This window comes from Plectropomus leopardus, chromosome 4 (assembly GCF_008729295.1).
Source record: "Plectropomus leopardus isolate mb chromosome 4, YSFRI_Pleo_2.0, whole genome shotgun sequence".
Lineage (NCBI taxonomy): Eukaryota > Metazoa > Chordata > Actinopteri > Perciformes > Serranidae > Plectropomus > Plectropomus leopardus.
Window position 1 is genome coordinate 2,030,862 of NC_056466.1, and position 14,381 is coordinate 2,045,242.

Below are 14,381 nucleotides of genomic sequence, written 5' to 3' on the forward strand. Positions count from 1 at the left end.
CACACACACACACACACACACACAGCTCTCTGATCTTTGCTCCCTGACATGTTCACATCTCCATAACTGAAATATGGAAGTAATTGGCTGTGTGTACGTATGTGTGTACGTATGTGTGTACGTATGTGTGTACGTATGTGAGTACGTGTGTGTGTGTGCGTGTGTGTGTGACTGACACAGCTAATGCAGAGCAAGGTAACCGAGTGATTGATATGATAATGTGTTCTCGCTGCGAGTGCGTATTCGAGTTTTGATGTCCGAATTCACGCTCTCAGCACCAACCACTGTAGCACTGAAAGGGGCCGGCTGTCAGCCTGTCAGTCAAAATCTCGTAGATCTCCACGACAACCAGCTGTGATGGAAAAGTTCAGAGCGTTCGTTCACTCACGTCTACTTCTTTTCTCTGTAAAGTCTCCAAATCTGGAGACTTGGCTCGTGGCTGTTTTGTAAGGTTGTCAAAGGGAAGGTCAGAGATTTGAGCCAAACCGTCCGGCTGCAGGATTTTTCCTGTTTGTCTGCAGAAAAAAGGTGAAGCCCAAAGTGTTACCCAGCATTTCAGGTTACTGTTATGCAAGGACATTAACTCTTTAGAACCTGGATTGTCATTAGTTTTGTTTTGCTGCTGGGGGAAGCAACTTGGAGAGAAACGTTCTGCAAATTCCAAGAAATATGTAGTTTTCGATTTTTTAAAATCTGGAAAAAATGTCCTCAAAACTACATTTATAATTATAACTATTTCAGATTATGTTGCAAAATTATTGTCTTTTGAGCTCCATTTTTTTTACTATACTGATTTTTTTGTGGCTTATTTTCAAGTTATTTTTGTTTTTCTTTGTTTTGTTTTTTTTTTTTCAAATTTTTCACCAATTTTTGGGTAATTTCTTTTAAAGATGATCATTGCCCTTTTCCCATGTTTATGGATGAAATCAAGCCAATTTGCTAAGGTTTCAAAGGGTTACATTTCATCTCAAGCATCTGTCTGTCAAACAATAGACAATATATTTGATATTTGATTGTTAAAGAGTTAATTGATTGTTATAATTAATAATAAGTGTTCATTTCCATGTGGTGTTGCTCCCGGCCTCGCTGCTCTCCCTTGTCTTCTGGACATTTTGAATCTCCTGTCTCAGTCCAGCCAGCCTTCAAGCGTCTCTGTTCACGAGCTGTCACTCGCGGAGCAGCTCGCCTGTCAGTCAGCAGCGTTAGGTAAGCTGCTGCTGTCAGCCGTGTGATCTGAGCGGCGGTGGGCCACAGAAACATAAATCATACAGAAAAATCCGCCCATCAGCAGCCGTCGGCTCATCTCTCCGCAACAACAACTCCAAGGCCACGGACGGAGGCTGACTCTCTGCTTTTCTCCTCCACCAGACGCAGACAATGAGATGTCACACTGAAAGGCCATGGTATCTTGTTGCCTTGGAGAATATATGTGTATATCCAGCAGTGTACATAAAAATACAGACATCATATGAAGCTGCTGGCTGATCTGGCAGGGAATAAAAAGAACAGGACAGGAGGCTGAAACGCTGGACGTGTATCTCAAACCATGTCTGTCATCAGTGAATCATTTATGTCTGTGTGTTGAAAACAAACAAGGAGATTGATGGATGGCTTTTTTATTCAAGAGGAATATATGTTCAGCTTAACATCAGGCAGAAAACATACCTCCGTCCTTTATGCTCCGTTTCATCATCATTTTTTAAAATTCTGTTGATGCGTCACGTGGAAACTTAAGCTTCGTGCTTCTCTGCTGGTTGAGGAAATTCTCCGACCTCTTAGCAACTCAAGTGCTTCTTTGTACTTCGCCGTGGTGCATGCTAATGTTTTGGCGTGCTGTGCACGATTGGTGGGTGGATCATTTAATATTCTAAACGTGGTGTGAGTGAAGTGATTGCACACAGTGAACTGATCAAACGTGATTTATCAGGTCACCTCCTTCAACTTAACATGGATATGAAACCACGTTTTAACACCTGCTGGGAAACAACAGTTAGAAGCCTTAAAAACCGGAGCTGGTTTGTTTACAGATATATGAACTTCATTATTGAGAAATCCTCTGAGATGACTGAAGGTCAGTATTTAGCAAAATCTGATGCTTTATAGCGAAGGAAACCAAGCGAATCAGAGGGATTAAACGTTGGTGAGGCCAGTTCTCAGTGGACAGAGCTCACTATAGTTTCTGATTGGTGACAAATTCAGACAAATGCAGTGAATTTATAGCATCTTTCTTCAAGTGAAAATGAGAACTTCTTATTTTAGATTGATGAAAAATGTGATTTTTTTTGCCTTTTGTGCTGGCAATAGCTATGGCTAGAGGCATTTTTTTTTCTGGTTGTACCTCTGTAGGTCTGTCTTTCCATTGTCTGTCTCATTCATGTGAAAACGATGTCTCAATAATGCGGAAGGGAATTTCTTTGGTACGAACGTCCACTTGGACTCAGTGATGAAGTAAGTACATTTTGGTGGTCAAAAGTCAAAGTCCATGTGACCTCGCCTGTCTCATTCTTGTGGACCTGCTCTCTCAAGATGCCCCTTGAGGGAATGACACTCAAATTTGGCACAAATGTTCACCTGCATTCAAAGATGAGTTAATATCATTTGCAATATCGCAAAAATGCCTAGGAGTTCCCTCAAATTTGGCACTCAATGATGAATTTATTAGATTTTGATGGTCATAGGTCAACATCACTTTGACATTGTGTATTTCTTAATGTGATTTCTCAAGAACGCCTTGAAGGAATTTCTTTAAATCAGGCACAAACATCCACTTTTTTAATGATTAGAATTTGGTGGTCAAAGGTCAAGGTCACTATGACCTTGCATTTCTCTTAACATCATTCACAATATCTCAAGAAGTCTCTGAGGGAGTTTCCTCAAATTTGGCACAAACATCCTCCTGTTTCAGTGATGAACTGATTAGATTTTGGTGGTCATAGGTCAACATCACTGACCTTGTGTCTATCTTAATTTTATATCTCAAGAGCAACTTGAAGGAATTTCTTTAAATTAGGCACAAACATCCACTTGTTTCATGGTTAGAATTTGGTCGAAGGTCAAGGTCACTGTGACATCATCTATCTCATTATTGTGGATGCGTTTTCTCAAGAAGGCTTTGAGGGAATTTGCACAATTTGTACAGATGTTCACTTGCACTCAGTGATAAATTAATCAGATTGTGGTGGTCAAAGATCAAGGTCACTACAACCTTGCATCCATCTTTATATCATTTGTAATATCTCAAAAATGCCTTGAGGGAGTTTCCTCAAATTTGGCACAAATGTCCACTTGTTTCAATGATGAACTGATGAGATTTTGGTGGTCATAGGTCAATGTCACTGTGATTTTGTGTCCATCTTATACCCTTGAATCTGATATCTGAAGAGTGTCTTGAATTAATTTGTTCAATTTAGGCACAAATGCCCACTTGTTTCAATGATTAATTGATTAGAAGTTGGTGGTTAAGATCACCGTGACCTTGTCTATCTCATTCTTGAGCACCGGATTTTTTTTCAGATGTGGCACAAACTTCCACTCATCTCAAAGATACTTGATTAGATATTGATGGTCATAGGTCAAAGGTTAAGGTCACTCCGACCTCATCGGTCCCATTCTTGTGGACGCGGTATCTCAAAGAATGCCTTGAGGGAGTTCCCTCAATGTTTGTGAAAACAGCCACTTGTTACAATGATGAACTGATTACATTTTGGTGGTCATAGGTCACCATCACTGTGACTTTGTGTTCGTTTTATACTCATGAATGTGTTATCTCAAGATTTCAGTCGGTCTTACATGTTTACATTTATTTTAAAAGCCTGGTTTTAGTCGGACTATCACGATAATTCAACGTTTTCTTACATCATGTAAATGTACTGATTGTGAACATGTTGGCATGCTGACATTAGCTCAAAGCACCACTGTGCACAGTGTGTGTGTGTGTGTGTGCGCGTGTGTGTGCTTGTGCACTTAGTCTTGTTTTCTATAATAATCTCTTTTATTGAGACAGATTGTCTTACAAAGAAAGGATGATGAGGTTCAGTAGGTGAAGATCTTATGTTACTGTAAAGCAATATAATAAGGTAGAAAAGATGAAAAGAAAACCATTTATCTTAATCCTTCAACTCTCGATTGTGATCTGTGTGTCTAGGTGCGGTCGGCGGAGTGTGTGCGCTCGCTAACGTGCTGGGCCGGGAGCTGTGTGAGTTGGAGCGTCTGTGTGTGTCCGGTCGCTGGGAGGAAGCCAGAGCCCTTCAGCAGCGTCTCATCGAGCCCAACGCCGCCGTGAGTACCATCTGCTGCACAGCGGACGCTTTTATCTGCCGCGCCACCGAACCAACTCCCACAAATAGTGACAGACTGGAGGTTTAGTCACAATTCTTAGAGGGAAAAAACTGATCCGGAGCCAAAAATAACCTCACTGGTTGCGTTACACCTCAGGGGGGAGACAATTCACAGCTGTTTTGGGCTAAAAACTCAATTTTTGTTGGATATTTTGCCATGAAGATCTGCATTCTTAAAGATTTGTATTCATTAGCTGCGCTTGATTATCACAGCCTGGGGGATGTCAATGATAAGCAAAAACAGACAGCGCGCCTAGTGGAAATAACATGTATTTTCTGCATATGCAAAATATGGTTAAAAAATTATTTCATTGGGTGTAAAATAGTAAAAATTACAATTTCCAAGGCAAAAATAATAGTGTTTTTGTGCTTTGATGGCTGCGGGATCAAAAATGTCAGTTTGAATGGGTTTCAATGGCACATCTTTTTGCACTTAAGTCTGAATGTAACAGCGTGTTTTACAATCTTGCCAAAATGTATGCAATACTGTATGCATTAAGACAGCCAAACTTATCAAAAAACGAAGATTGAAAAGTGCATGAAATGCCCAAATGGTGCCTAAGGGTTAAGTTTAAAGACTTGAAGTCATATCATATCATATTATATTAAATACGCAAAAGAAAGTCGGGCCATTCGCTCTGGAGGACTGAAACTGACAAAATCAAAAATAAATAAATAAATGTGTGAATAAATAAATGAAAATGCCAAAAATATTTATTTAAATTTCCAATTTTTTTGATCAATTTTGTCATTTTTCTATTTTAATTTCCCCTTTATTTATCAATTTATTTATTTTATATATTTATTTGCTTATTTATTTATGAATTATTTTACACACAGCCCACCTGCTCATTTTTGGCATTTTCATTTATTTATTGATGCATTTATTTATTTTTGATTTTGTCAGTTTTAATCCTCCATAATTCTCATCTAAATGTGTCAGACACACAGAATAAAAGAAGTTTACTTTAAGACAAAGTTGTGCGTTTTGTTGCTGAGCCCTGAGTGAACTTCTACAGATAACGATGCTGGATGACAACGAGACTCTCGACAGCGGCAGAGTTAAATGTGAGAGTTGTGTGCTGCGTGTTTCTCGGAGCCGTGAGATGTGTGAGGGAACTGCTCTGAATAATTTGCTGCAGGCTACAAATGTGTCTGTTAAGGTGTGTTAAATGTCGCTGCCCTCACAGCATCAATCTACCACGCAAACACCTCCACACGCTGCACCACGAGAATCCAGCTTCACTCTCAGTATCAAGCCACACACCGTCCATGCGGATGCAGCTCCGCAGCTAAATATTGATCACAAATAGTAAACATGTCTATTTTTTTTTATTGATAAAGCTTTGAAACCACACTGCGGTTATCTTTCGGGGTGCATGTGGAGACTGATTGGTGCTCTGTGTTGCTAGGTGACCAGGAAGTTGGGAGTTCCCGCCCTCAAGCAGGCGATGGAGTGGTTTGGTTTCCACGGCGGTGCCTGTCGATCACCCCTGCAGCCGCTCACAGAGGCCGAGGCTCAGCAGCTGAGGCGGGACTTCTCCACCGACGGCTGGCTGTGAGGTGACACGGGCAGGGTGTGTGGGCGTGTGTGTGTGTGTGTGTCTTCACTTTACCTGGAAACTGTCAGTGTGACGTGGTACGGAGGGGGAACACAGCAAGACAATCCATCTGTTGCTGCCTCACATAAAAATACCACAAACCAGGTTCATATATAGTGCATTATATAATTAAGCTTTGTCTCAAAAATACTACAGTCGACTGTTTAATGTCACATAAAAAAAACAAAAAAAATGCAAACATATTAATACAACTTCTTTCTGAAGTAACATAAAAAACAAGCATTAAAATAAAATAAAAGCTACGGATTACATGACATATATCAATAAGTTTGGGTAACAACACATCCATGAAGGTCAAATCAAGGTCAACTATTACAGCCAAATGTTGAAAACAATCTTAAAAAACAACTTGTTCTTTTTTTCATTAATTCATCTGTTTACACTCAAAGAAATCGCTGTCGTACCATCAAGCTGCTTCTCTGCTGCATTTCAGTATCATACATACAGCACATATCAAAATTTACTAAATTGAAAAGTTAGAAAAATGTTGTATATGCACTTTTTTTCCAACAATAAAATTGCATATTATTTAAATATATGTTTTGCGTTCATTTGAACTGTGAAGAAAAAAACTTGGTTTCATTGTTTTGTGTAAAAAAACAATGCAGATTGGTGTTAATGTTAGTGGTCACACAGGTAAGTGGAGCCATGAAGACAACAAAATTCAAAATTTCATAACTCACATATTGTAATATTTATCGAGTACAGCTGCACAGTATAATTCACGTACAGGCAATAAATGAAAGCTACTTCTGTTCACATCAATTATACATGCAGAGCAACATAAATAATTGACACATTTAATTTATTCATTTAACATTGCTCTGATAGGGACAAACACAGTGTGCACAGAGAATTGGAAGACAATTATCCCAATGTATGTCACACAGCATCTATAACTATATTATTACTCCGCCATTTCTTTAGCACTGCGCTTTTTTTCAAATGATCAGAATTGTGGAAATGTTAATCAATTAGGTGACAAGGAGCATATCAGGACAGCTTCGTACTTTATTGATAATTATATATTATTATTTATAACAGTGAATTATTGCTAAAAATTATGAAAGTAGCTGCCAAACTCACTAATGTAAACTATAAACTAACACAAATATGAACAATAACCAGAATAATCCACCACCACTGAACAAACACATTATAAACACGGAAAAAAAAACTAAAACAGCAAAATTCACTGCAATGCATGCACTAGGCATGATGGGAAATGTAGTCTAAGTGACTGGGACTGCAGGGAAAATAGTGTTTTTTAACAGGCTAAACACCATCAAATATGGATTGAAGCAGAATATTTTGTAAGATAACAACATGTGAATTTTAGAATTTATCTTTTTATCATGATCTTTTCATGAATTTCAATTTTTGGACATTTTTGGAAATGTTTGGCATCCTCCATCAGATGTGCTGTGACAAAAATACGAGTAACACATGCGAATGTTGCGATTAAATCTGTTGATGGAAAATGATTTTTTTGTCAGCTGATATCTTAGTCATTACAAGACTGAGCAAGTTGATAATTTCTGTATTTATATCTGGCGTATTAAGTTTGGGAAACCTCACGAACTCTTGAGAGCACAAGCACAAGCTGGACTCAGCAGGGTCTAGAAAATGTGTCGTAGGTCGTTACGAAGGTTCGACCGACTTACTGGAGCAGTAAACTAGGTTTCATCACATACAGGACTCTACTGACGTGACTGATTGGTTTCCAGTATTAGTCAGACTGTGTATTTCCATGGAAACGGAAATCACACTCCCTAAAAAACATTTTAATTTTGAGAGCCAACAGCCTCAAAACGTGAATATATTTTGATTCTATGTTTTTATTTTGTTGGTAATAGTTAAATTACAACTACATCAGATACACACCTCATTGGTCTCATTCTTGTGAATGTGATATCTTCAGGAGCCCCTTAAGGGATTTATTTTTAAATTCAGCACAAACGTCCACTTTTCTAAACAATGAAGTGATACAGTTTTGGTGTTCAAAGGTCAAGGTCACTGTGACCTTGTCCATCTCATTCTTGTGAATGTGATATCTCAAGAACACCTTATAAGATTTTTTTCAAATTTGGCACAAATGTCCACTTCTCTCAGTTATGTCTTGATTAGGTTTGATGATCAAAGGTTTAAGGTCAAGGTCACTATGACCTTGTCTGTCTCATTCTCCTGAACGTGATGTTTCAAGAACATCTTGAAGGATTTTTTTCAAATTTGGCACAAATGTCCACTTGTCTCAACGATGTCTTGATTAGGTTTGAGAGTCAAAGGTTAAAGGTAAAGGTTAATTTTTTTCAAATGTGGCACAAACATTTACATTGACTCATCAATGAACTGATTAGATTGTGCGGTCAAAGGTCATGGGCACTGTGAACTTGCATCTATCTCATTGTTGTGAACGTCATATTCTCAGAACACTGATGGAATTTTTTTTCAAATTTGGCACAAACGTCCAATTATTTCAACAATAAAGTGATTAGGTGTTGGTCGTCAAAGGTCAAGGCCACTGTGACCTTTCATTCATGTCATTTTTGTGGACACAATATTTCAAGAACCTTGTAGGATTTTTTTTCCAAATTTCACACCAACATCTTCTTGGACTCAAGTATAAAGCGATTAGATTTTGGTGGTCGAAGGTCAAAAGTCAAAGTCACCTTGACCTTGTAAAAAATTGTTTTTGGCCATAACTAACATAATGGCCCTTTAGTGTGTCTCCCCCCCCCCCCTCCTGCTTTCATTCTTCACTTTTCCTATACATTATAAAGGCAAAAAGTAAAAAAAAAAAACAATTAATACTCTAATCATGACAAAATTTTACACAAATGTTTAATAGGATAAAATGATGAATTAATGACATTTTATATTGAAAAGGTCAAATTTCATCTTCACTATGACATAATCTCCAAAAACACGTGTCCTAGCCATTCCTCGATGTCTTATTTCTCTGGAAAAGAAACGGTATGTGTGAAGCGTCCACAAATTTTGCACTCATGGACTCATAACAGCGAGGCAGTAATTCTCCTTTTTCTGTTGTAGACATTTAAAGAGTCTTGTGCAGTCCACAAATCTGACACCAACTACACAGTTAATAAAGTGAATTAATAGGACAACAGGAGCTTCACTGGAGCAGGGATCAGCCAGAAGACCTGAAACCACCTCTCTGGGTGCATTTCCTCGAAGATGGTCGAGTGCAGCGATTTATGGATCTCTAATGGGTAATCCAGTGGACAGGAAGGGTTAGAGGTTGATTTTGTTTAAGATACAGTCGTGATAAATGTCTCCACTGGTAGATTTAAAAGATCTCAGATCAACCAGAGTTCAGCGGGAGGCAGAACTGAAGGTCACATTCACATTTTGCAGCCGAACAAACGTGTCAGAGCGCTCTTAGATGAGGGGGAAAAGTTAAAAGCCGTAATTACTGCAGTAATTAAAGCCAAGCATTGCAGGTAGCCATGGCAGTGAGAGCCTTCAGCGTGCTTTTATCTAACCATGACTCCAATTAGCACCTTTTTACGCAGGAAATTTTTTCAAAAATACGCTCTGGATCATAAAGAAAGGATGAATGTGTGCAGGAGGCTCCTGAGGGACTTTACAACCAGTATGTTGAGATCACCTGCTACCCAGTTTCTGTTTTTCAAAGGACGACACCGGCCTGAAATGATTTTTTGCTCCTAATTTTCCGACCCTTTCACGTTAAATCCACAAGATAATTTCGAATCCATGTTTGAATACAGGCTCCTTCACTGTGTCTGACCTTACTTATTGTGGATGTTTTGACATACAAAATGATATAAATATCAGCTGTGGTCAGGGCCGTAACTTTCATTAACCCTTCGGGCCCACTTTAATATTACTCACACTTGTATCGCTGTGCACGCAAAATTTGCTTTTCAGAATCAAGCTTTAAAAAATATTAGACATTAATTATTATTTTCTACTTTCATTGAGTTAATTAATTTAACCAACATCAGTCCTAATCATAAAAAAGTCATTAATTTGCAGAATCTTAACCCTTTAAATGCCTTTTTTTGCCATGATGCCAATGTTTTTAGTCAACAAACACACAAAAAAATAAATTATTTTGAATTTACTAACATGATAAGTCGATCGTTATTATTATTGATGATTTTCCTCTAATTTTTATTATTATTCTTTATTATTTATATGATTTATTATTTTTATTATCATTACAGCCTAGGATGTGTCAATGATTAAGAGCAACATTGATTTTTATACATTATTATTTTTTGTGCAGTTTCAAATACTCACTCACTCTGCACACAATATGCACTTTCTGAAATCAGGCTGAAAAAATATTATACATTAATATGATTTTCTACTTTCATTGACTTTGTTTTTAACAAAGTCAATGAAAGTAGAATATATTTTCAATATACTACATGCTAAGTTTTTTTTTTTATTGTGGTCTGGCATATGTCAGTGATTTGCAGCAACATTGATTGTGGTAAAATTTGAATGGGTTTCAATGGAGCATTTTTTGCACTTAACACTGTTAATGTAACAATTTAGTTTACACAGTGCATTTTCGACTTACTGTAGGAGCTGAGCTTGAAATTATAAGATTGAACAAAAATACACAATCTCGTTAAAATGTATGCCATATGCATTAACACAGCCAAAATGATAGAAAATTAAGGATTAAAAGTGCGTACATTTCACCAAACTGTCCCTGAGGGTTAAGGACACTGAAGTTATTCAGTCAAAATTTGGAGTTTTGCAGCTAATAAGTAAATGTAGGTAGGGCAGGGACATTAATCAACTTTTATTTTCAGTTACAATTATTACAATAACAGTGATTATGAAAACGAAAAAAAAGATGATCAAAATAAAATGATAATTGTGCCACTTTTTCAGATCCTTTTTACTGATTTTATTTCTAAACAGCGACTAAAATTTTCCATCATGAAAAATAGGGGAGAAACATAGTCAAATATTATACATACATACATAGTACTTCATTGAATATATTGTAGTTTTTCATGCTTTTTTGGTTTGTTTTCCAGTTGAAATTTCTGTATAGTTCACTGAAACTGTTTAATTCAATTTTATTTATAAAGCCCTTTATAACAAATCACAGTGTGCCTCAGAGGGCTCTACAGAGAGATTTTGTTTAGTTTAATAAATGCATGATATTTTGTAAGGATCCTTTTCATAAGTTTTCTGACACTTAAGATAATTATCTAAGCTGCCTCAAGTGCTCTCGCCCAATACCGAACCTATTCAAATAATACTTTATTACATCAGTAAACACGGCAAAACGGGGTCGAAAAATACAGAGTTTTTGACAAATCTGTGTGTGCTCACTATACCTTTGACTTTTATTAACAGTGGTTCCAGTGACTGTGTGACATTAACCCACAAATTAATAATTAATCTATTTGGGAACATCACTACAATACCACAGAAAAGACATTTTCACCTTCAGATATTTTCCTCATGTTCAGGCACCAGTCCAAGGACTTCCGATACTATCGGGTGAATTCTTTTCATGCACTCGTTTGTAAAGCTTCTCAATTTTAATTTTTTGCCAATTTTCCAAGTAAAGAAAACTCTTTAATAGGTTTTTTTGAATAGCTGTAAAGTTTTTATTCCTTTCAGAGACAGAAAAGCAGAGGGCAAATAATATTTGACATTCTTTAAAATTTTCTTATTCATACTTTAGTTTTCTTCTCGCAGCTTTTATTTTAGTTTACGTAATTTGACCCTGAAGACTCTTGAAACTATTTCAACATAATTTCAACAATTTAAAGGTTCCGCTGAGAAATATAACTATTCTTATGTCATGCGTACTTTATATTTGTTTGTTAGGTTTATTTAACTCTTTAAAACCCAGGGCGACATCGTTTTTCTTGTGCTTTCTTTCAGATGCATTCTCAAGTATTTAAACATTTCCCCTGAGCAAATTAGTGATTTACTTAAAAACCATGGAATAAAAGGCAATGAGCAACTTGGTAAGAAACGTTGCAAAAAATGCAAAAAAAATTAGGAGATCCAGAAAATCTGGATTTTTCCAATTTTTCTTTAAAAAAAAAAAGCTTGGGTAAAATTTCTGTGGAAAAAATGTCCAGGTGAAAAAAGAAATGAGCTACAGAAAAAATATTATTATAATAATTACATATTTAAGATTTGGTTACAGAATTATTAATAACTACTATCAGCTTTATATAATGAAGTAAATACATCTGAAATTTAAATAAACTCAACAATTGGGTATGAAATAAAGTTGCTAATAGTAAAAATGTGTCGTACTACAGTTGAAATGAGGACATTTTTAGTTATTTCTCAGTGTCTGTATGAAAATACAAAGAATACCAAAAGCATGTACAATGCATTAAAACACCAAAAAAGTCTGGAAAAAATGTCAATATTAACCCTTTGAAACCTGAGCAAAGGACATTGCCCAAAAATAAGCAGAAAATTAATTCTAAAAAAAAAGTTTAAAAAAATGTAAAACAAAACAACAACAAAAAAGCAACTGAAAAATGAGCAAAAGAAGATTTACATAAATCAAATATAAAAAAGGTAAAAAATTAAAATAAAATAAAAACAAGAAAATTAGCTAAATAAAATGATGGAAAATTTTCTAGATTTTATTTTATTTTTCTGTAACATAATCTTAAATATACAGTTATTATAATTATAAATATAGTAAAGAGACGACTGAGCAATAAATATTTATGACAATTTGATTTACCATTGTGTACATTTCGTCATTTTCTCTCTGGGTTTGTCTTTGTTTAAATTAATTGAATCTGATAATGTTTGAAAAACATAAAATTAAAATAACTTTCTTTATAATGAGTCCTTAAAAAGTCATGGAAACATTTTGAAATTTCTGTCCATAAATATATGTGGGAACCCTGTAAAAGTGAGATCACTCGTGAGTTTTCGGTGTTTAAAGCTGCAGGTTGACATTTGGCTTTGAACCTTCCTCTGCAGTTTCTCGTGGCGGCCACACGGAGGCGACACGCCCCACCGAGCCGCCCCTGCGCCGCCTGCTCTGCGTCAAGGGCATCCCTTTGATCTCAATTAGAGGATCTTGGACCCCCGAGACTCGCGATGCCAACGCTCCCGGTGGGCACACATAAGGGGAGAAAGGCGGGGGGGGGTTGCACAATGTGTATCTCGCTTCCGCTCCCGGGGCGAGCAAGTGGCGAGTCAGCAAAAACTGCCCTCAGCGCTGCAGCGTCACAGGGAGGAGGGGAACATGACACGGAGAGGACATCAAGTTGAAATCTGGCACACAAACACTCTTCCCCCTGTTGTTTCCTCCGCACTTCATCATCCCTCCACACCTGACAGTTTGTCAGTCGTCTCCTCCTCCTCCCTCCATCATCTCTCCATGCTCTCTCCTCCTCCTCCTCCTCCTCCTCCTCCTATCCCTCGCTGCCTCCCAGCCCTCCAGGCGATGTGGTGACCTCTCTGTGTAGTGTAGCATGTAATGCCCGGTCCCTCTCTCCCTCTTTCCCTCTCTGTCTTCTCTCCCGTTCTGGCGGCGACCCAGATTAAAACCAAGCTTAAAAGATTCCCAGATTCCTCCCCCTCCCCCCTTATTTTTTTTCCCCCTGCCTTCCCATCTCTCCCTCTCGACTCTCCTCCCCCAGCCTCTCCTCTTTCCTTCCTGATGGTTACAGTAGCTGCTGCCTGACTCACATCCCTCCTCTCTCTCTTCACATCAACACTGAGCTGGAGAAAAAAAAAAGTATCTTTCGCTCTTGATTTTGGGCCCTGAGCTTTAATGTGAGAACGAAGAAGCTGCTCAGACACAGCCGGGGACTTTCTGACAGTGAACATGTGACATTACACCTATTTGTGACAGTTGAGCATGTCAGGAAAAGAGACAGAAGTTAGCAACAACCTGATTAACTGCTAGTTAAAGTGGGCGTTGTAGATCTAAAATTAAGCGTAATTAAGCAGCTGCGTGACCTAGTTCTCGACTCTCCTCAGCAGAAAAATCTGCATTGATCACTTAAACGACCAATGTTTTCAATTTACTACAATTTTCTACTCTCTGTCCACAGAACTTGTACTTACTGAGCCTCATTCACCAACTGTTCTTAAGTTAAAACCCTTTTTTTATACAAAGATGCTGTTTTCTTATTTGGGATTTGGTCTTAGGTAAGAACTGAATCTGCGCACACTGAAGAGCACTCTCACACACGTTTAAGTGCTGAGATTTTTCCCAGAAAATGTGGTCATTGTAGGTTTCTGCAAACCTCAAATATTTAACATTTTTATGTTTCATATGTATCATGTCGGTGTTACTAAAGAGATGAGGTTCTGATTACATGTGTATAAGCTGACTTTGGAGGGATTTTTGGGTGGTGTGATATCCAGGCAAGACAGCTGCAAAACTAAAAACGACGTGGCATTTCAAGTGGCGATT

The 14,381-nt window shown here is 37.5% G+C and overlaps 1 protein-coding gene across 1 annotated transcript; it reads left to right on the plus strand.

Annotated features, from left to right (window-relative positions):
* Positions 1–4,140: 4,140 nt before the first annotated feature.
* Positions 4,141–6,493, plus strand: LOC121941588 (4-hydroxy-2-oxoglutarate aldolase, mitochondrial-like; the record flags this gene model as incomplete). The annotated part of the gene is made up of 2 exons (XM_042484414.1): positions 4,141–4,278; positions 5,750–6,493. Coding segments are annotated over 2 exons (288 nt in total), but the record flags the coding sequence as incomplete, so codon positions are not given.
* Positions 6,494–14,381: the final 7,888 nt, after the last annotated feature.